Raw genomic sequence first — 21,393 nt, 5'->3', positions numbered from 1 at the left:
AAACATTTTATAAAAGCAATATGCACCTGAGGCCGGGGTTACAGTATTTTTTGAAAGGCAAACAGCCTCTGAACTATGGCTAAATGCTTTATTCTGCAACACAAAATTATGTTTATTTATCGGATTATCCTGTAATCTCTTACAGCATCTTACCCGTGACAAACAAAGGAAGGACCAGATGCCACGAGTACAAACGCGTCCAAAACATCAAAGTGAGCAGTGGATTGTTGCCAATGATTTCATTAAAAGAAAAAAAAAAGAAAAAAACATGTGTGTGCCTGCCTAAAAATATTCAAAAAAAGGTCTTTAAATGACACATAATTACATGTTGCAAAAACACAGTGCTTTGTATGAGGGGAAACAAAGAAGGTTAAAACGCACTGACCTATTAACGCTCCGATGGGAAGGTGGTCGCTGCAGCAGCAGAGCGAGGACGTCTGAGGGCTCCGTGCCAGTACTGCAATCACACCAGCAGAGAGCAGTATTAATACACGTTTAACGGCAGACAGAAGTGATCAAACCACACAATACACCTAATGTTGTTTCCTTTGAGCTTAACTGTTAACAAATGAGCGAAAATACAACAATAACTTTGACTTGATATGTTTAAAGTCTGGTCGGCTCGGGTTACATAAGCACTCTTTTGTTCATTTCTGCTATTTTTTCAGTGTCGTGCTAATTAAAGCTAATTAAATCCACCCTCCCCAAACAAATTAAGGCCACCCGGCGGTGTACTGTTTCCAATATCTTCCTACCGCTACCAATAACTCTGTAATAAGCCGAGAGGACTCTGAACAAAGAGGAGCTCTTTCATCCCCGCTGAACATTCATCGCTCCCCCTTACTCTCATTACCTCAGATTTAACTCTCATTATAACGGCACAAAGACGTTATGCTGGAATTATGAGAGCCACACACACTGAGGTCTCGGTGAAATTACTAATAACTAGCAGCTTAAAGCCTGAGGCAAAGACAAGAACGATGCTTCAAGCTGCTTCGGTCCCAGCGGCAGTTTTACATTTTTCATGGAACATGTAAAGGTCATTAAAGGTGCGCCCCCTCCCCAAAAAATATCCAATGTTTATACAATCTGTCAATGGAAATCAAACATACAAAAAGTATTCAAGACAATCAGCAACAGGGGGCCTTTTGTGTTTGTCCACGGGACGAGGGAAAGAGAAATGTATTATTTCATTTAAAGCGCACTACATTTTTATACTTCAGGGTTTTATTTAAACAACAACAAATAGAAACAGAGGATATTTTCTTTTTTTTTTTTTCAGAAAGACTTATCCGAACCATAAGCCTAACCAAAAAGCTGATTCAGTCACCACATCCCATCCCACAGACCTCTTTTATGGGTAGCAAGTGGCCAGTGGAAGTATGAAATTGTCGAAAATGACAAAAAATTCAATAAAATGCAATAAACCCAGATAGAGCATTGGTAAAGGGAGTGCATGGCGATAAGAAAAGGCAGAAATAATGAGGAAAAATGAATAAATTACCACTTTTAAAAATAAATTAAAAAATAAATCAATTTTTTGTTAAATAAATTCAACAGTGCCAGTAATTTGGGGAATTGGGGATTTTTAATAATGTTTTAAGACAAATTACATTTTATACTCTTCAAGACTTTTTAATGCCACTCGGGATGAAATTCAAGACAAGTTACAATAGACAAAATTGAAAAAAAAAATTAAACATTAACAGACATTTTCATTAAGAGTCAAAGACAACTTTGTGCAAATGTTTATGTTTATATAAAACTTCAAATTTTTACTTTGCATGTCTGAGCATTTTCAAGACTCTCGAAAAATGAATTTAAAACATTTTAAAAAACAATTCAGGCATTATTTTCATTTTAATGAAGTCAATGCCTTAGAAGACTTGCCGAGGATCGGCAGGAACCCCGTCAAGCGATAAACGGATCGTGAGTGAAGGTCTGATGGCGACATGATGCTGTTTGGTAACTGGAGACGAATGCTGAGGTGAGCACTCTCAGTCCAGATTCAGACTCCACGACCATCAGCTGCGTCTCATGGGAACCTGAGCGACTGTTGTCTCTCACCCACATGTCAAACAAAACCTGGAAAACAGCAACACTCCTCTGACTCTTACCTGTGACACGCTCATCCTCTTTTTTCTGAGACGAGCAGCAGAGCAGGAGGCTTCTTCCGCATCTGAAGAATCTGGATGAAAAGTAGACCATCGGCTCGGGATGTAAGGGACCGCCATCTGAAGACAAAACAAAGAATACTCAGTGGATTGTGGATGAGTTGTCGAGGATTAGAAATAATTGGATAGATCCACTCACGAGATGAAGGTCCGTGTAGTTCAGATTTGGGGCTTCCTGATGACGGTTTTGGGCTGGATCTTCGTGGCCTGCACCATGGCCATGGAGGGCTGGAAGATCACCTCCATCGGGGGCATGGGGGGCTCCTCCATCATCAAGGTGGCCTGGTACTGGTCCAGCCTGTGGAGATCATGTTTTACAGATTCAACTGCTGTGAGCAACTGTTACGACTACCCGGTGCTCTGGTCTGTGGAGGGTAGGTAGCCCGTTTCGCACTGACAAACCCGCCGACTTCTAAACTGGTTTTAATGTCGACCTGTGTGACTGCAGGCCACATCCAGATAGTGCGAGGCCTGCTGATGTCGGCTCTCTCGCTGGGCATGCTGGGGTTCGTGCTCAGTCTTTTGGGGATGGAGTGCACCTTCATCGGGGGGAAAGACCGCTCAAAGTACAAGAAGATCTACGTCGGTGGATGGTGCCACATAATCAGCGGTAATGTCTGTTTTTAATAAGACAGTCAGCAGAAGAACTCGAGCTGTGTCTGTGTGTCGTCTCCGTGCTTAACGTCACTTAAGTTGCGGCTTAAAGTGAGTTAGATTTAAGATTTTTTATTGCTACTCAAAGTAAAATTTAAGATGATAACCAAAATTAAGGGGATAAAACAGAACTGACATCAATTACTTAAGAGGTACAATGGTGCCCAAATTTTTACTTCAACATAAAACATTACTTTTTGGTCAAAAAGTTATATGATCTCCTTCAAATACTGAAAAAAATTTACCTTTCAAGAGTGCAACACCTGGAAAACAAAGAACATGTTACGTTATTAAAGCATCAGCTTGGTTTGACTTGAAAAAAGTGAGTTTGTTTTTTGATTTAATCAGAAGTGGTAAATATTTATGAGTGTTTTCATTGGTTTCTCTATCCTGATCATCCTAACATTAAATTCTGAAAATTATTTTTAAATTATTTTGAGATTTCATGACAATGTTGCAGAAAAAAGACTCGTAAAATACTTCTCTCGATGTCATAGCATTTTGAATAACTCTTAAAGAATGATTTAGGACATTTTAATACCAATTAAGGCCTTATTTTTTGGATAACGAATTTAATGCCTTTTCAGATTAAGATTAATTGCCTTTTTTGCCTTTTCTGTCAAAAACTTTGGTTGATGAGCAGTACCTCCAAACTTTAACCTCAGCACTAAACTAAGTAAAAAGTAAATATTACATTTCAAAACTTCAGCACTGTCTGTGTGAGCACGTTAAGATTTTCAAACAGCATTTACCTCAAAGAGTTAAAGACGCAAATGCTGTCGTTATCAGCTTATTTTTAATGGGTTTGTTCAAACAGCTAACGGTTCTTTCGACACATTACTGCATTTGTGAATGATGACACTAAAGACGGTGAAATCGCCGAGTGTTTTCCAATAAGTAGACTTTAGTGTCAAATCTTCCCGCATTTTACTACGCAATAAGAAACTGGCCAGAATTCGGTTGGGTTGGTTTTTTTTTACCCTAGCAAGAGAGGCGGGAGGAGGAGGATTTCTTTGTTCCCTCGTTTGCTTGCTTGTTTTGGGATAAATAAAAAGAAACACAGACGTTGCATAGACACTGAACTTCCTTGCCTGTGTACATCACAGACTTGGGAAACATTAATGTCTTTTTCTGATTTTAGGCTGATATTACTTAGTTAACTGATACCATTTTTAGAAGGAAAAAAAGGAGACGTCTCTATTTTTAATTAGTTTCTAAAAATCTTGCATTTAAATATTGTGAAAGCACCAACGGTAATTTAAATATATATATAGTTATCATATAATGGAAAGTGGCTTGTGCCAGCTTTTCTGGCCATTTCGAGTCATCTTTCAAGACCCAAAGAATATTTTGTACAAACACTCTGAAAACACTCAATAGATCAAATGAAAAAAGAAACTCTCTTTTTCGTCAAGGTAAAAAACATTTGTTTGCACATTGTTCCACTTTTGATTTATCGGAAGTTCAATAGAGGCGAGTTTCATCGAAAAGACCACAATTTTTCTAGAAAGCTGAGAAAAATGCATTTCTGTGAAAGCCAGTCTGTCGAGCAAAACAGTGATTTGAACATTAGAATTTTGCCTTCAATGACATACAAGACATCTGAAAATTGTATTGCAAATGTTACTTTATTGTAAAATAAATATGCAAAGTACAGCACAATGCAACAAATCATGGCCCCAGAGAGGGAAAAGTCCTTTTCCATTATTCCTGTCAAACACACTTTTAACTATATATACATCAGTGAGTTAACTGATACCATTTTTAGAAGAAAATAAAAGAGAGTGAATAGGTCTCTAGTATTATTTACTTTCTAAAAATGTTGCATATAAATATCTTGAAAGCACCAATGGTCATTTAGAAAAAAAAAAACTATTTTTTTTTTTTATTTAAAATGCATTGCTCAGTCTTAATTTGAATCACTTCAAATGCATTTTTCTATTTGATACAGTCAAACAAATTCTAGCTGTTTTTTTAAGTAATTGTTATGTGCAAATGAAGTGTTTTTCTGTCTCTGGATGTGATTTCTCTTCAGGTTTGCTGTCCACGTGTGGGTATGCGGTTTATGCGCAGTATGTCTCAGTCGAATACTTCAACCCTGACTTTGATGGACTGAAGTAAGTTAACTGCATTTAAGGGAACATCGCCTACGTTACAATTAGAATATGTTATTTCTGTGGCCTGTGAAAGCTCAATCAATAATTGTGAACATGAGCTACTTTCATAACACCAGAAACCAGAGAAATGAGTCTCAACTGTGATGCCATTAAGTGTAAGTCTGCTCCATAGACAATAAATGGGAGTCCACTGATTTTTTTGTGTTCTTTTTTATACTAAAACAACCTTTAATCAACTGCAGGTCTAACATAGTTAGATTATCACCCGAGGTGCTCGAAATGTCACCTTTCCTAATTAATTGTCTATGCAGCAGCTCCAGGCAGAGTTATTGCATTTTAGCTTTGGGGATTTTGGAGAGAGTTGTTCATATTTACTAATATTTTGGACTTACTTAGACCACAGGAATAACATGTATCAGTTTTGAAAATAGGGTTAGTTCCCCTGCAAGGATTTCTTTAAAAAAAAAAAAAAAACCACCTACGTTTTGAAACACCAACAGGTATGACCTGGGCACCCCGATGTTTCTCGGCTGGGTCGGCTCGGCTTTTCACACGACTGGTGGTTTCTTCTACCTGTGGTCGGTGTGTACGCCGCTCTGTGGAGGAGAGCCAGTGTGAGTACAGTGTTGTGAATAAATAACTCCACTTCCTAAATAAATACCAGCGTCCCGTGAGCTCTGCGGGGGTATGACTCATTATCTAAAATGCATGAGGCCATGTGAGCAGGTTAAAGGTGGGAGTGTGCAGATGTGCACTGTAGACTCCCTCTCAACACGTAATATAACCCCAAAGCCACAGCAGCCACACAAAAACAGAGGGCTGGTGTTTAACAGCACAGTAAATAATAAACGGCATGCTGTGGATCAATTTCAACACTGGAAGGAGCTCAAGCAGCATGAATTTATTCTGGGGAATGTGAAGTTGATGAGACATCCTGCTGCGGAGAGTGAAAGAGACACAAAGACTAACATTTATTGAACAACCCAATTATTGCTCTAACTCACGTCACATGTCTGGTTTGGTTGAACAGTTGACCTGACAGGTTTTCTTGGCTGCCAGTCAACTTGGCATAAAAAAAAACTTTACCTTTTCAAGTTTTGCTTCTACAATTTGGGAACTATGCTCATTTGCTTTCTTATCAAGAGTTAGATGAGAGAACTTCCCTCATGTCTATGTGTTAAAAATGAAACTAAAGCCATCAGTGAAAAAGCATTGTTTAATTTTTGTTATTTATAACAATATATTCATTGAGCTTATGTGTGTGCGTGTATATATATATATATATATATATATATATATATATATATATATATATATATATATATATATATATATATATATATATACATACTTGAGAGGAGATACCGCCCCCAGTGGTTGCAACAAGGACTACAAATCATCATGGCATCCAGTAAAAGACTACAAGACCCACAATAAACAAGCAGCCAGGGCACCATTGCTGCAAATCAGCTGATAAGGAGCTGAAGGGGGAGGGGAGTCAGAGAAAAACATAGACAAAAACAGAGACAGCAAAGTTTTTAGTCATGTCACCAATAACAAAATGGATTCACACACCTATTTTTGTTAGGTTTAACTTCAGTCTCAAACGTTTGACCGTCTTCGTTTCCGGCACCCAGACCTTGAGGAGAAGTGAAAAAAATATATAAGTTGGAGTATTTTTCTTATTTTGCACAATAAATAAAAATCACATACATTGAAAAGCATTGTATTCATGTCTCCATGCACTGGTGGGCCATCATATGAGAATGCATCATATTATGTTAATTCCACTACAGAAGAGACTTGATGATCACTAAAATGATGTGAGTTTACAAATTTACAGGAAAAAAACATTTTAAAACACTGCGGGGTGAAAGGGTGCGACGCGTCGACGCACGTTACGTGAATCAACGTATTCACGTTATCGCTTACGTCGATGCGTCGCCCCAGCCCTATTTTACATTTACGAAATAAATATCTACGGGAAAATATCAAGCACAGTTCAGCATAAATATGGTAAATACGACAAAACAGCTAGACAGGTGTAGTTGACAGTTAGACAGGTGCAGTTAGACAGCTAAACATAATAACACGATTTTCTAAATAACACAATCCACCAAAGAGCTCTTTTAAAAATCACCAACTCCGAACTCCCCGGAGAGAAGTGATTTTCTCTTACGTTTTTGCAAAGATTAAATAAAATGTGATATTATCATTATTGGGCTTCAAATACAGAGCCTTGATCACTGTTTCCTCGCAGTTCTGGTCGTGAAGCTAAATTAAGCTTAACGCCTGCTGACTAGCTTGATACTGTATAAATAAACATTAAAGTATTGTTGATTGCGCATTTACTTAACTGTATAATACTGTCACATATTTCCTTGTGCTTTCATCGGCAATCAGACAGCCTGTAAGCGGGTACTACTAGCCGATGTAGCACTAGCCGATGTAGCACTAGCCGATGTAGCACTAGCCGATGTAGCACTAGCCCAATTAGCACTAGCCGAATTAGAATTAGCCGATATGCTACCTAGCATAACTAGCTAGCTAGCTAGGTAGCACATCGGCTAAAACAACATCGCTCAAAACAACAAGAATTGCAGCTGAAGCAAGCTACTCACTTATAACTGGATATAAATTTGATAGTGTCTATTAACAGGTAACTTTAACGCCATATTTATAGTTAATTTTAACACGATTGGGGTGATGCAGACTATTCCAAGCTACAACCCTCACACGTGTCCAACCAACAAACATTTACAACTCACCCACAAAGCCTCGTTGTAATCCACCAATCGATTAATATTCCGATAAAAACGGCCCTTATACATTGGTAAATGTTCAGACTATCGAATTCAGTAAAATATCAAGTCCAAAAAGCGAGATTATTACCTGCAGAACAATCCGCGGACATCCGCCATGACTTCCACCGCAGCTTCCCTCCGAAATCGCCATTACGGGCTGAACTCTGACCTTTGGGTTGGACTCCTCCCCTCAACCAAAAGGGACTGTCAACGAAAGAACAAGCCCCGCCTTCTTATTTTGAACTAGCCAATAGCAACTTCAGGGGCTCGATTTCTTAAAAAAACATTATAAATACAAATAAATATAAAAAGATCATTACTTTATTCCCTCAATGGAAGAAAATCATCACTCATTTGGACTTTTTATATATACACAATCAGGCTGCAAAGAAACATTTATGCCTTCCTATATTTTTTAACTCAGTCCCATTGAGAACATTGTTTTAATCTCTATATTTTGGCTAACGCCTCAGAAAAACATGCCCAAAAGAATAATTTCCTTCATTTTTATTTTCGGCCTTGAATATTTTGACAATGTGAGGCTTCACGCTGTGTTTTACAGCCAACAACCACCAACAAACATTTACAACTCACCCACAAAGCCTCGCTGTAATCCACCAATCGATTAATATTCCGATAAAAACGGTCCTTATACATTGGTAAATGTTCAGACTATCCAATTCAGTAAAATATCAAGTCCAAAAAGCGAGATTATTACCTGCAGAACAATCCGCGGACATCCGCCATGACTTCCACCGCAGCTTCCCTCCGAAATCGCCATTACGGGCTGAACTCTGACCTTTGGGTTGGACTCCTCCCCTCACTGTCAACGGAAGGAAAAACCCCGCCTTCTTATTTTGAATTAGCCAATAACAACTGGTTGTGATAATGACTGACACTTAGAGCCATGGAAAATCAGAAAAAAAAAAGTTTGCGGCTTGAGGGGCTGGATTTCTTATAAAACCATTAAACATACAAATAAATATAAACAGATCATTCCGTTATTTTCTCAATAACTTTTATGTACAATCAGGTTTCAAAGAAACATTTATGCCTTCCTATATTTTTTTTACTCTCAGTCCTATCCATAACTTTGTTTTCATCTCTATATTTTGGTTAATGCCTTGGAAAAAACATGTCCAAAAGGATAATTTCCTTCGTTTTTGTTTTCTGCCTTGTATTTTGACAATGTGAGGCTTCGCGCTGTGTTTTACAGCTATCTGCTCGCAGCTATATTCATCTGCATGCCTCTGTTTTCAAGAAATGATTAACCCTCTGCAGCCGGCTTAGTCGCCGACGAATAAAATTTGCAAAATTAGAAAAGTTTTAATAACTTTGAGACCGTTTTTCGCTCCGCTTACTTTTATTCGCCAGTAAAAGCTGCCGTCAGTCCGACGCATCGTAGCTCTGTCAGAAGCCTCTCTATCCAGCCTGGTAATTCTTGTGTTTTTACGGGACCTTGTTAAATGAATGCGTAACGATAGATCTGATATTTGGTGTCTTCCGTCCGTATTTTTAACCATATTTCGATGATACATATACATTATACACATTAGCGTCGATGCTAAACGCCATATTGGTTTCCCATAGTTCCTTGGGAGAGTATTTTGAACAAACGTAGGTGTGTCGACCAATCGGAAGGCGGCCCTATGCATCGTGTCTGCTTACGTATGCTACACGTCATCTGCAACAAACTGCATTGTGATTGGCCGAATCCAACCGTATCTAACTCTCTTGTTATGGTGGCGTTAGGCCACAGGGTGGCGCCATTGTGCATTGTGGCGCTTTTCCACTGCATAGTACCGGCTCTACTGTACTGTACTGTACTGTGCTCTACTCTGCTCTACTCGCCTTTAGTATCGGGTAGTTCTCTGGGGTTCGTTTTCCATTGATAGTACCCGCCGTGGGACACTCCCACTTCGGAGAAAGCCCATTTTCTGGTGCGCACCACAACTGCAACATGTCAGATGGCAACCTGTTCGCTCTACATCGGCATCTGCTGGTAGAAGCGTGAGTTGCAGCCACACAATCATTTCCTGTGAGCTCCCTTTTCCCCAGCCAAAAAGCCTGTATATATGCATATGTGTGTGTGTGTGTGTGTGTGTGTGTGTGTGTGTGTGTGTGTGTGTGTGTCTATTTATCTATCTCTCTATTTATGTCTCTACCAACAACTCAGCTCAGTTCGTACAAATCTCCCTCTGCTTTCTCGTCACAACACAAAACCTCAAACACCCGCATTTCCTGCGGCCTTTTAAAATTCTGTCTGGGTTTGGTACATGGATCTATCAGGTTTGGTACCGATCACGTGACGTTTCGAAACCCGTCTCGAGTCTCGAAGTTACGAAACGTTTCGAAACAGTTCGATCATGGCTTTTCCACTTCATGATACTGGCTCTACTCTACTGTACTGTACTGTACTGAACTCTACTCTGCTCTACTGTACTCAACTCTACTGTTCTCTACTGTACTCTATTGTACTGTGCTGTACTGTACTCTATTGTACTGTACTCTACTGTACTGTGCTGTTCTCTACTGTGCTGTACTGTACTCTATTGTACTGTACTCTACTGTACTGTGCTCTACTCTATTGTACTGTACTCTACTACACTCTACTGTACTCTATTCTACTGTACTGTACTCTACAGTACTGCACTCTACTGTACTGTGCTGTACTGTACTCTGCTGTACTCTATTGTACTGTACTCTACTGTACTGTATTGTACTGCACTCTACGGTTCTCTTTTGTACTGTACTCTACTGTACTGTACTGTTCTCTACTGTACTGTACTGTACTGAACTCTACTCTGCTCTACTGTACTCAACTCTACTGTTCTCTACTGTACTCTATTGTACTGTGCTGTACTGTACTCTATTGTACTGTACTCTACTGTACTGTGCTGTTCTCTACTGTGCTGTACTGTACTCTATTGTACTGTACTCTACTGTACTGTGCTCTACTCTATTGTACTGTACTCTACTACACTCTACTGTACTCTATTCTACTGTACTGTGCTCTACTCTATTGTACTGTACTCTACTACACTCTACTGTACTCTATTCTACTGTACTGTACTCTACAGTACTGCACTCTACTGTACTGTGCTGTACTGTACTCTGCTGTACTCTATTGTACTGTACTCTACTGTACTGTATTGTACTGCACTCTACGGTTCTCTTTTGTACTGTACTCTACTGTGCTGTACTGTACTCTACTGTTCTCTACGGTACTGTACTGTGCTCTACTCTATTGTACTGTACTCTACTATACTCTGCTGTACTCTATTCTACTGTACTCTATTGTACTGTACTCTACTGTACTGTATTGTACTGCACTCTCACGGTTCTCTTTGTACTGTACTCTACTGTGCTGTACTGTACTCTACTGTTCTCTCACGGTACTATACTGTGCTCTACTCTATTGTACTGTACTCTACTATACTCTGCTGTACTCTATTCTACTGTACTGTATTGTACTGCACTCTACTGCTCTCTACTGGAGTGTGCTGTACGGTACTCTACTCTATCCTACTGTACTCTACTGTACTGTACGCGAAGGTTAAATAGTGGACACAGATGTTCAGAAATGTAATATAGTGAGCGCATTAACACATAACATTGAGATATTACTTAATATCTTTTATTATTATTATTTCAGGAACCTTTATGTGTAAAGCGTAGTGCCACCTAGTGGCCAGAGCCCAACCATCACACAGCTGTTCAGACCTCAGCCACCAGATGGACTCCTTGGTCTGCTCTAGTGTTACACTTTATTTATTAGGCCTTGTCAAAATCCTGTTTCTAACTTTTAAGGTCATTTACATGACTTTTATCAGCTAAACCACAAACCAATGTATGCTAATGGGAGTACAATTACACAGGAAACACGAGCAAAGCTATATGTTATTTATTGTTTGTTACAGATTATTGATATGGCTTTTCATGCATTTATTATTTCATGCAACAAACTGCATTGTGATTGGCCGAATCCAACCGTATCTAACTCTCTTGTTATGGTGGCATTAGGCCACAGGGTGGCGCCATTGTGCATTATGGCGCTTTTCCACTGCATAGTACCGGCTCTACTGTACTGTACTGTACTGTGCTCTACTCTACTCTACTCGCCTTTAGTATCGGGTAGTTCTCTGGGGTTCGTTTTCCATTGATAGTACCCGCCGTGGGACACTCCCACTTCGGAGAAAGCCCATTTTCTGGTGCGCACCACAACTGCAACATGTCAGATGGCAACCTGTTCGCTCTACATCGGCATCTGCTGGTAGAAGCGTGAGTTGCAGCCACACAAACATTACCTGTAAGCTCCCTTTTCCCCAGCCAAAAAGCCTGTATATATGCATATGTGTGTGTGTGTGTGTGTGTTTGTATCAATCTGTGTTTTGTATAAAAAACTTTCATGCAGTTTGATGCCTGTTTTTCATTTTTATCATCTATAATTTGTCACAGCTAGACAGCACATGTAAATATTCATTCAACATAACACATAACTAAAGCACGCGACGCAGCAATTTAAAGTGCAAATAAAACTCCACCAGGCTGATCAGCTCTGGTTGACTGTAAACAAGAGTCTGCTTCACTGTTCTTCAAACCTTCACACAAATACACAAGCAGCTGCTGTAAGAGGACGGACTTACAGCTTCATCACATCTCACTAAGTGTTTGTACTTAATAAGTAAAGAATCTTTTATTTAGCAGTGTGAAAGGATGTGGAGGAGGTGGGCTCAGATCCTGGGCCTGCTGCTCTGCACACTGGGCTGGTGCATTGTGGGCTGCACGCTTGCTATGGACCACTGGAGGTAGGCATAAAAAGAGTTACACAGAAGGATGCACACTAGAGCACTTCATTACTGTAAATTTAGGAGAGAAAGTGTCTTGAGGAAAGAGAATAGCTATAAATAAGCTCCTGTTTTTCTCTTAATTTATTCATTATTAATTCTCTCTTTAATTTCCTTTGCATGCAATTAATATCAATTTATTTGATATAACACTAAGTAGTTGGGTGACAAAGTGACAATTTAAAGCAACTTTTTTAATAGAGATGGCAATTTCAACACCTTGAAACATTTCAGTACTTTTAAACCATTGATTTGAACCGTTTTTAAACATTTTAAAACCTGTTCGCTCTACGACACTATCTGCTTGTAGAAGATTGTGTTGCAGATATTTATTTTTGTTTTTTGTAAGCTATAGTTATATGTATCTATATAAATCCATATATATATATATATATATATATATATATATATGTGTGTGTGTGTGTGTTTGTGTGTATATATATATTTACATATGCTATTTTATTATATAATATGTATGTATGTGTGTATGTATGTATCTATCAATCTATCTATATTTCTATCAGTCTACCAACAACTCAGCTCAGTTCGTACAAATCTCCCTCTGCTTTCTCGCCACAACACAAAACCTCAAACACCTGCATTTCCTGCGGTCTTTTAAAATTCTGTCTGGGTTTGGTAGATGGATCTATCAGGTTTGGTACCGATCACGTTTAGAAGCCCGTCTCTAAGTATGTGCCGAAGCCAGAAGTGATGAAATGCTCCAAAACAGTTCGATCTTTGGTGTCGAATTTGCCATCTCCCTTCTTTTTAATATGGTCAAATAAAAAATAAAATAAAAAGGTTAAAAGAATAATCAGCACAGTTTGAGAAATCAGCTTGTCAGTTCATGTTTTCTTTTCTTTTCTTTTATTCCAAATTGTTTGGAAAAACATGAAGTTTTCCTCTTCATGATCAGTGCCACTCAGCCTGTGAAATCTGTTATATATCTTTCTGTGGCTCTGGAAGAGCTTACTGAAGTTTGAAAAAAACGATCCTAATGGTGTGACCAGGTTGTTGCATTATGGGAAATGTAGGATCCAGTGTTTTAGTCAGAATATCTCCTCCTCTGCCGTTTCAGTTTTGACGATTCTTTTTAAATTTGTCTATTGTGAGTAATAGTCGTGGTTAATACTACTGTTTATGTTAATTATATTCTGCCAATGGCAAAGAAAGTCTAGCAGGGCAAAATCACAGAAGAGTTGTGGTTAGAGGGTTCCTACAGCTTAACGCAAGTGACATTTAAGACTTTTGAGGGCTCTTTAAATGCCACCTTAACTGAAATTCAGTGGAAAATACTGAAAGAAAAGAAAAAAACATGTATTGATATCAATTATTGAAGGATTTGGTGGGGATTGTTTTTAAAGTATCACTATATGACTTTTAATGTCATGGAATTTGTTTTTTAAGTTACCCCTTAAGAAGCCTCTCTATCCAGCCTGGTAATTCTTGTGTTTTTACGGGACCTTGTTAAATGAATGCGTAACGATAGATCTGATATTTGGTGTCTTCCGTCCGTATTTTTAACCATATTTCGATGATACATATATATTATATACATTAGCGACGATGCTAAACGCCATATTAGTTTCCCATAATTCCTTGGGAGAGTATTTTGAACAAACGTAGGTGTGTCGACCAATCGGAAGGCGGCCCTACGCCTCGTGTCTGTTTACGTATGCTACACGTCATCTGCAACAAACTGCATTGTGATTGGCCGAATCCAACCGTATCTAACTCTCTTGTTATGGTGGCGTTAGGCCACAGGGTGGCGCCATTGTACATTATGGCGCTTTTCCACTGCATAGTTCCGGCTCTACTGTACTGTACTGTACTGTGCTCTACTCTACTCTACTCGCCTTTAGTATCGGGTAGTTCTCTGGGGTTCGTTTTCCATTGATAGTACCCGCCGTGGGACACTCCCACTTCGGAGAAAGCCCATTTTCTGGTGCGCACCACAACTGCAACATGTCAGATGGCAACCTGTTCGCTCTACATCGGCATCTGCTGGTAGAAGCGTGAGTTGCAGCCACACAATCATTTCCTGTGAGCTCCCTTTTCCCCAGCCAAAAAGCCTGTATATAGATATGTGTGTGTGTGTGTATCAATCTATCTATCTCTCTATTAATGACTCTACCAACAACTCAGCTCAGTTCGTGCAAATCTCCCTCTGCTTTCTCGCCACAACACAAAACCTCAAACACCCGCATTTCCTGCGGCCTTTTAAAATTCTGTCTGGGTTTGGTACATGGATCTATCAGGTTTGGTACCGATCATGGCTTTTCCACTACATGATACTGGCTCCACTCTACCGTACTGTACTGTACTCTACTCTCCTGTACTGTACTGTACTGTACTGTACTCTGCTCTTCTGTACTGTACTCTACTCTCCTGTACTGTACTGTACTTTACTCTACTCTGCTCTTCTGTACTGTACTCTTCTCTACTCTACTGTACACTTCTGTGCTCTATTCTACTGCACTGTACTCTACCGTACTGTACTCCACTGTGTTGTACTGTACTCTACTGTACTAGACTATACTGTACTGTACTCTATTCTACTATACTGTACTCTATTGTGCTGTACTCTACTGTTCTCTACAATACTCTACTGTGCTGTACTGTACTCTACGGTACTGCACTCTATTGTACTGTACTCTCAGTGTATTGCACTCTATTGTACTGTACTGTACTTTACTGTACTGTGCTATATTATACTGTACTCTTTTCTACTGTACTGTACTCTACTGTATTCTACAGTACTGTGCTGTACTCTACTGTGCTGTACTGTACTGTACTGACCTTTGGTATCAGGTAGTTTTCTGGGGATCGTTTTCAGCACCGCTTCAGGTACAGATGACCTCGGCGAGAAAAACGCGAAGGTTAAATAGTGGAGACAGATGTTCAGAAATGTAATATAGAGAACACATTAACACATAACATTGAGATATTACTTAATGTCTTTTATTATTATTATTTCAGGAACCTTTAACGTAAAGCGTAGTGCCACCTAGTGGCCAGAGCCCAACCATCACACAGCTGTTCAGACCTCAGCCACCAGATGGACTCCTTGGTCTGCTCTAGTGTTACACAGTTATTGATATGGCTTTTCATGCATTTATTGTAGTACAGTTAGAGAGAGACAGGAAAGAGGGAGAGAGAACAGGGATGACAAGCTCGAATCAAACCCGGGCCTCTGCGAAAAACTCAACCTGTACAGGGAGGACACTTTGTTCACTGAGCTAGAGGCCGTCACAACACGGGTGAATTATCAACAGGAAACCAGCCTGACCTTTCACATGAACAAGACACAATCAAGTTCAAACAGTAAATAGATGCTGCAGTGGCGGGTATGCTTTTGCTTGCTTCCGCTTCAAAAACCGGAAACCGGCCCTGCCCGGCTCAGCATACCGCAGAATGGATTTCTGATGTTGGATAATTCTATTAAAAAACTTGAATTAAAATAAAAAAAAGTAAACTACACTGTTAGAACTCTTCTCTCAGCCTGATGATTGCCGAGTACACATGTTTCAGCTCATGAATTTGCTTGGTTCAGTGTAAATGTAAAAGCCGTGATGTAAGTCTGCATTCAGTGGCCCACCCAGGGGTCATAGGTCATGTCACACTTTTTTTTTTTTCAATAGGATATAGATGGCTGTGATTTTGGGGGGTTGAGCAGCCTGTGGGAGATATGTCAGGCAGTAATGACTGAGATAAATGCTGAGCCTGTCGGACACTGTAATGCAGCATTTATTTATGTTGGGAAAAACATTTTGAGCAAATAAAATATGAAAAAATGTCACAATTTAAAAACATTTTGGTGCTTACACTAATGACTTGAGTTTTTCTAAAATCCTCAGGTACAGCTCAGCATGGGTTGAGTGAAAACATTGTTCACAGCTGCTCATTTATCTCTCTCCAGGGTAATCAACGTCCAGCCGATACCAGACCCTGAGCAGAACAAGTCCACCACAGCTCTGTCCTCCGTGTCCGCGATCACCTCCAAGACCAAAGTGTCCTCCGTGTCCGAGCTGTCGTCCAACTCTGAGCGCTCAGACCTGTCCGGCATTTCCTCCAGATCGGAGCGCACGGCCAAATCTGGACGCACGGCAAAGTCTGCGCGCTCGCCGAAGAGCGGGCGCGCCACCCGGTCTGCTGGGTCTGCGGGGTCGAGGTCAGGATCCGGGTCAGGGTCAGAGACCGGTGTCTCATCGAGGTCAAGCGTGTCAACTTTGTCCGGGTCCAGGAGCAGCGGCAGCAGCCGGACAGTGTCGTCGTTGTCAGGCAGCTCTGGGAGTGAGACCACAGCGTCCATCAAAAACTCTTTTATTTGAATAAACGCGGTTCATCATGTGAGGGACAAATATGAATAAATGTCACGGACAGATGCTTTTCTTTTCAGTTCGTGAATCCGTTAGAGAGCAAATTCAATCTGTGTTTTGTATAAAAAGTCAAATCTTTTTCCCTGAATTGATTCAAACAGTTTGATGCCTGTTTTTCCATTTTTATCATCTATAATTTGTCACAGCTGGACAGCACATGTAAATATTCATTCAACATAACACATAACTAAAGCACGCTTGACGCAGCAATTTAAAGTGCAAATAAAACTCCACCAGGCTGATCAGCTCTGGTTGACTGTAAACAAGAGTCTGCTTCACTGTTCTTCAAAGTATAATTTCCTTCGTTTTTGTTTTCTGCCTTGTATTTTTACAATGTGAGGCTTCGCGCTGTGTTTTACAGCTATCTGGTCGCAGCTATATTCATCTGCATGCCTCTGTTTTCAAGAAATGATTAACCCTCTGCAGCCGGCTTAGTCGCCGACGAATAAAATTTGCAAAATTAGAAAAGTTTTAATAACTTTGAGACCGTTTTCGCTCCGCTTACTTTTATTCGCCAGTAAAAGCTGCCGTCAGTCCGGCCTTGTCGTAGCTCTGTCAGAAGCCTCTCTATCCAGCCTGGTAATTCTTGTGTTTTTACGGGACCTTGTTAAATGAATGCGTAACGATAGATCTGATATTTGGTGTCTTCCGTCCGTATTTTTAACCATATTTCCATGATACATATATATTATATACATTAGCGTCGATGCTAAACGCCATATTGGTTTCCCATAGTTCCTTGGGAGAGTATTTTGAACAAACGTAGGTGTGTCGACCAATCGGAAGGCGGCCCTACGCCTCGTGTCTGTTTACGTATGCTACACGTCATCTGCAACAAACTGCATTGTGATTGGCCGAATCCAACTCTCTTGTTATGGTGGCATTAGGCCACAGGGTGGCGCCATTGTGCATTGTGGCGCTTTTCCACTGCATAGTACCGGCTCTACTGTACTGTACTGTACTCTACTCTACTCTACTCGCCTTTAGTATCGGGTAGTTCTCTGGGGTTCGTTTTCCATTGATAGTACCCGCCGTGGGACACTCCCACTTCGGAGAAAGCCCATTTTCTGGTGCGCACCACAACTGCAACATGTCAGATGGCAACCTGTTCGCTCTACATCGGCATCTGCTGGTAGAAGCGTGAGTTGCAGCCACACAATCATTTCCTGTGAGCTCCCTTTTCCCCAGCCAAAAAGCCTGTATATATGCATATGTGTGTGTGTGTGTGTGTGTGTGTGTGTGTGTGTGTGTGTGTGTGTGTGTCAATTTATCTATCTCTCTATTAATGACTCTACCAACAACTCAGCTCAGTTCGTACAAATCTCCCTCTGCTTTCTCGTCACAACACAAAACCTCAAACACCCGCATTTCCTGCGGCCTTTTAAAATTCTGTCTGGGTTTGGTACATGGATCTATCAGGTTTGGTACCGATCACGTGACGTTTCGAAACCCGTCTCGAGTCTCGAAGTTACGAAACGTTTCGAAACAGTTCGATCATGGCTTTTCCACTTCATGATACTGGCTCTACTCTACTGTACTGTACTGTACTGAACTCTACTCTGCTCTACTGTACTCAACTCTACTGTTCTCTACTGTACTCTATTGTACTGTGCTGTACTGTACTCTATTGTACTGTACTCTACTGTACTGTGCTGTTCTCTACTGTGCTGTACTGTACTCTATTGTACTGTACTCTACTGTACTGTGCTCTACTCTATTGTACTGTACTCTACTACACTCTACTGTACTCTATTCTACTGTACTGTACTCTACAGTACTGCACTCTACTGTACTGTGCTGTACTGTACTCTGCTGTACTCTATTGTACTGTACTCTACTGTACTGTATTGTACTGCACTCTACAGTTCTCTTTGTTCTGTACTCTACTGTACTGTACTGTTCTCTACTGTACTGTACTGTACTGAACTCTACTCTGCTCTACTGTACTCAACTCTACTGTTCTCTACTGTACTCTATTGTACTGTGCTGTACTGTACTCTATTGTACTGTGCTGTTCTCTACTGTGCTGTACTGTACTCTATTGTACTGTACTCTACTGTACTGTGCTCTACTCTATTGTACTGTACTCTACTACACTCTACTGTACTCTATTCTACTGTACTGTGCTCTACTCTATTGTACTGTACTCTACTACACTCTACTGTACTCTATTCTACTGTACTGTACTCTACAGTACTGCACTCTACTGTACTGTGCTGTACTGTACTCTGCTGTACTCTATTGTACTGTACTCTATTGTACTGTACTCTACTGCACTCTACGGTTCTCTTTTGTACTGTACTCTACTGTGCTGTACTGTACTCTACTATTCTCTACGGTACTGTACTGTGCTCTACTCTATTGTACTGTACTCTACTATACTCTGCTGTACTCTATTCTACTGTACTCTATTGTACTGTACTCTACTGTACTGTATTGTACTGCACTCTACGGTTCTCTTTTGTACTGTACTCTACTGTGCTGTACTGTACTCTACTGTTCTCTACGGTACTATACTGTGCTCTACTCTATTGTACTGTACTCTACTATACTCTGCTGTACTCTATTCTACTGTACTGTATTGTACTGCACTCTACTGCTCTCTACTGGAGTGTGCTGTACGGTACTCTACTCTATCCTACTGTACTCTACTGTACTGTACGCGAAGGTTAAATAGTGGAGACAGATGTTCAGAAATGTAATATAGTGAGCGCATTAACACATAACATTGAGATATTACTTAATATCTTTTATTATTATTATTTCAGGAACCTTTATGTGTAAAGCGTAGTGCCACCTAGTGGCCAGAGCCCAACCATCACACAGCTGTTCAGACCTCAGCCACCAGATGGAGTCCTTGGTCTGCTCCAGTGTTACACTTTATTTATTAGGCCTTGTCAAAATCCTGTTTCTAACTTTTAAGGTCATTTACATGACTTTTATCAGCTAAACCACAAACCAATGTATGCTGATGGGAGTACAATTACACAGGAAACACGAGCAAAGCTATATGTTATTTATTGTTTGTTACAGATTATTGATATGGCTTTTCATGCATTTATTATTTCATGCAACAAACTGCATTGTGATTGGCCGAATCCAACCGTATCTAACTCTCTTGTTATGGTGGCATTAGGCCACAGGGTGGCGCCATTGTGCATTATGGCGCTTTTCCACTGCATAGTACCGGCTCTACTGTACTGTACTGTACTGTGCTCTACTCTACTCTACTCGCCTTTAGTATCGGGTAGTTCTCTGGGGTTCGTTTTCCATTGATAGTACCCGCCGTGGGACACTCCCACTTCGGAGAAAGCCCATTTTCTGGTGCGCACCACAACTGCAACATGTCAGATGGCAACCTGTTCGCTCTACATCGGCATCTGCTGGTAGAAGCGTGAGTTGCAGCCACACAATCATTTCCTGTAAGCTCCCTTTTCCCCAGCCAAAAAGCCTGTATATATATATGTGTGTGTGTGTGTGTGTGTTTGTATCAATCTGTGTTTTGTACAAAAATCTTTTTCCCTGAATTGATTCATGCAGTTTGATGCCTGTTTTTCATTTTTATCATCTATAATTTGTCACAGCTAGACAGCACATGTAAATATTCATTCAACATAACACATAACTAAAGCACGCGACGCAGCAATTTAAAGTGCAAATAAAACTCCACCAGGCTGATCAGCTCTAATGTCTTTCGTTTTTGTTTTCTGTCTTGAATTTGACAACGTGAGGCTTCGCGCTGTGTTTTACAGCTATATTCATCTGCATGCCTCTGTTTTCAAGAAATGATTAACCCTCTGCAGCCGGCTTAGTCGCCGACGAATAAAATTTGCAAAATTAGAAAAGTTTTAATAACTTTGAGACCGTTTTTCGCTCCGCTTACTTTTATTCGCCAGTAAAAGCTGCCGTCTGTCCGACGCATCGTAGCTCTGTCAGAAGCCTCTCTATCCAGCCTGGTAATTCTTGTGTTTTTACGGGACCTTGTTAAATGAATGCGTAACGATAGATCTGATATTTGGTGTCTTCCGTCCGTATTTTTAACCATATTTCGATGATACATATACATTATATACATTAGCGTCGATGCTAAACGCCATATTGGTTTCCCATAGTTCCTTGGGAGAGTATTTTGAACAAACGTAGGTGTGTCGACCAATCGGAAGGCGGCCCTATGCCTCGTGTCTGCTTACGTATACTACACGTCATCTGCAACAAACTGCATTGTGATTGGCCGAATCCAACTCTCTTGTTATGGTGGCGTTAGGCCACAGGGTGGCGCCATTGTGCATTGTGGCGCTTTTCCACTGCATAGTACCGGCTCTACTGTACTGTACTGTACTGTGCTCTACTCTGCTCTACTCGCCTTTAGTATCGGGTAGTTCTCTGGGGTTCGTTTTCCATTGATAGTACCCGCCGTG

The 21,393-nt window shown here is 40.4% G+C and overlaps 2 protein-coding genes and 1 long non-coding RNA gene across 3 annotated transcripts in view; 1 reads left to right on the top strand and 2 right to left on the bottom strand.

Moving 5' to 3' along the window:
• The window catches only part of LOC121939349 (ATP-binding cassette sub-family C member 4-like), a 35,626-nt gene extending 33,407 nt beyond the window's left edge, over window positions 1–2,219 (bottom strand). The window contains exons 1-2 of the mRNA XM_088074846.1: window positions 2,118–2,219; window positions 386–457 (exon numbers count right to left, since the gene is read on the bottom strand). The gene's annotated coding sequence lies outside the window, so the exon portion shown is untranslated. The remainder of the gene's footprint in view (window positions 1–385; window positions 458–2,117) is intronic.
• LOC121962985 (claudin-10) lies at window positions 2,172–17,272 on the top strand. The gene is made up of 5 exons (XM_088074858.1): window positions 2,172–2,548; window positions 2,623–2,784; window positions 4,864–4,945; window positions 5,446–5,559; window positions 16,516–17,272. The coding sequence occupies exons 1-5, from the start codon at window positions 2,317–2,319 to the stop codon at window positions 16,925–16,927; spliced, it is 1,002 nt and encodes a 333-aa protein (XP_087930984.1). The 5' UTR covers window positions 2,172–2,316; the 3' UTR covers window positions 16,928–17,272.
• On the bottom strand, window positions 11,395–21,090 carry LOC148185520 (uncharacterized). The gene is made up of 3 exons (XR_015775950.1): window positions 20,859–21,090; window positions 15,643–16,883; window positions 11,395–11,472 (listed from the first exon to the last, which is right to left on the bottom strand). It is a non-coding gene; the product is annotated as an uncharacterized LOC148185520 (long non-coding RNA).
• Window positions 21,091–21,393: the final 303 nt, after the last annotated feature.

Source organism: Plectropomus leopardus, chromosome 24 (genome assembly GCF_026936395.1).
Source record: "Plectropomus leopardus strain MGB_pleo_1.0 chromosome 24, ASM2693639v1, whole genome shotgun sequence".
Taxonomy (NCBI): Eukaryota; Metazoa; Chordata; class Actinopteri; order Perciformes; family Serranidae; genus Plectropomus; species Plectropomus leopardus.
Note: the sequence above shows the minus strand (reverse complement) of the source record. Positions and strands in the feature narration are given on the sequence as shown.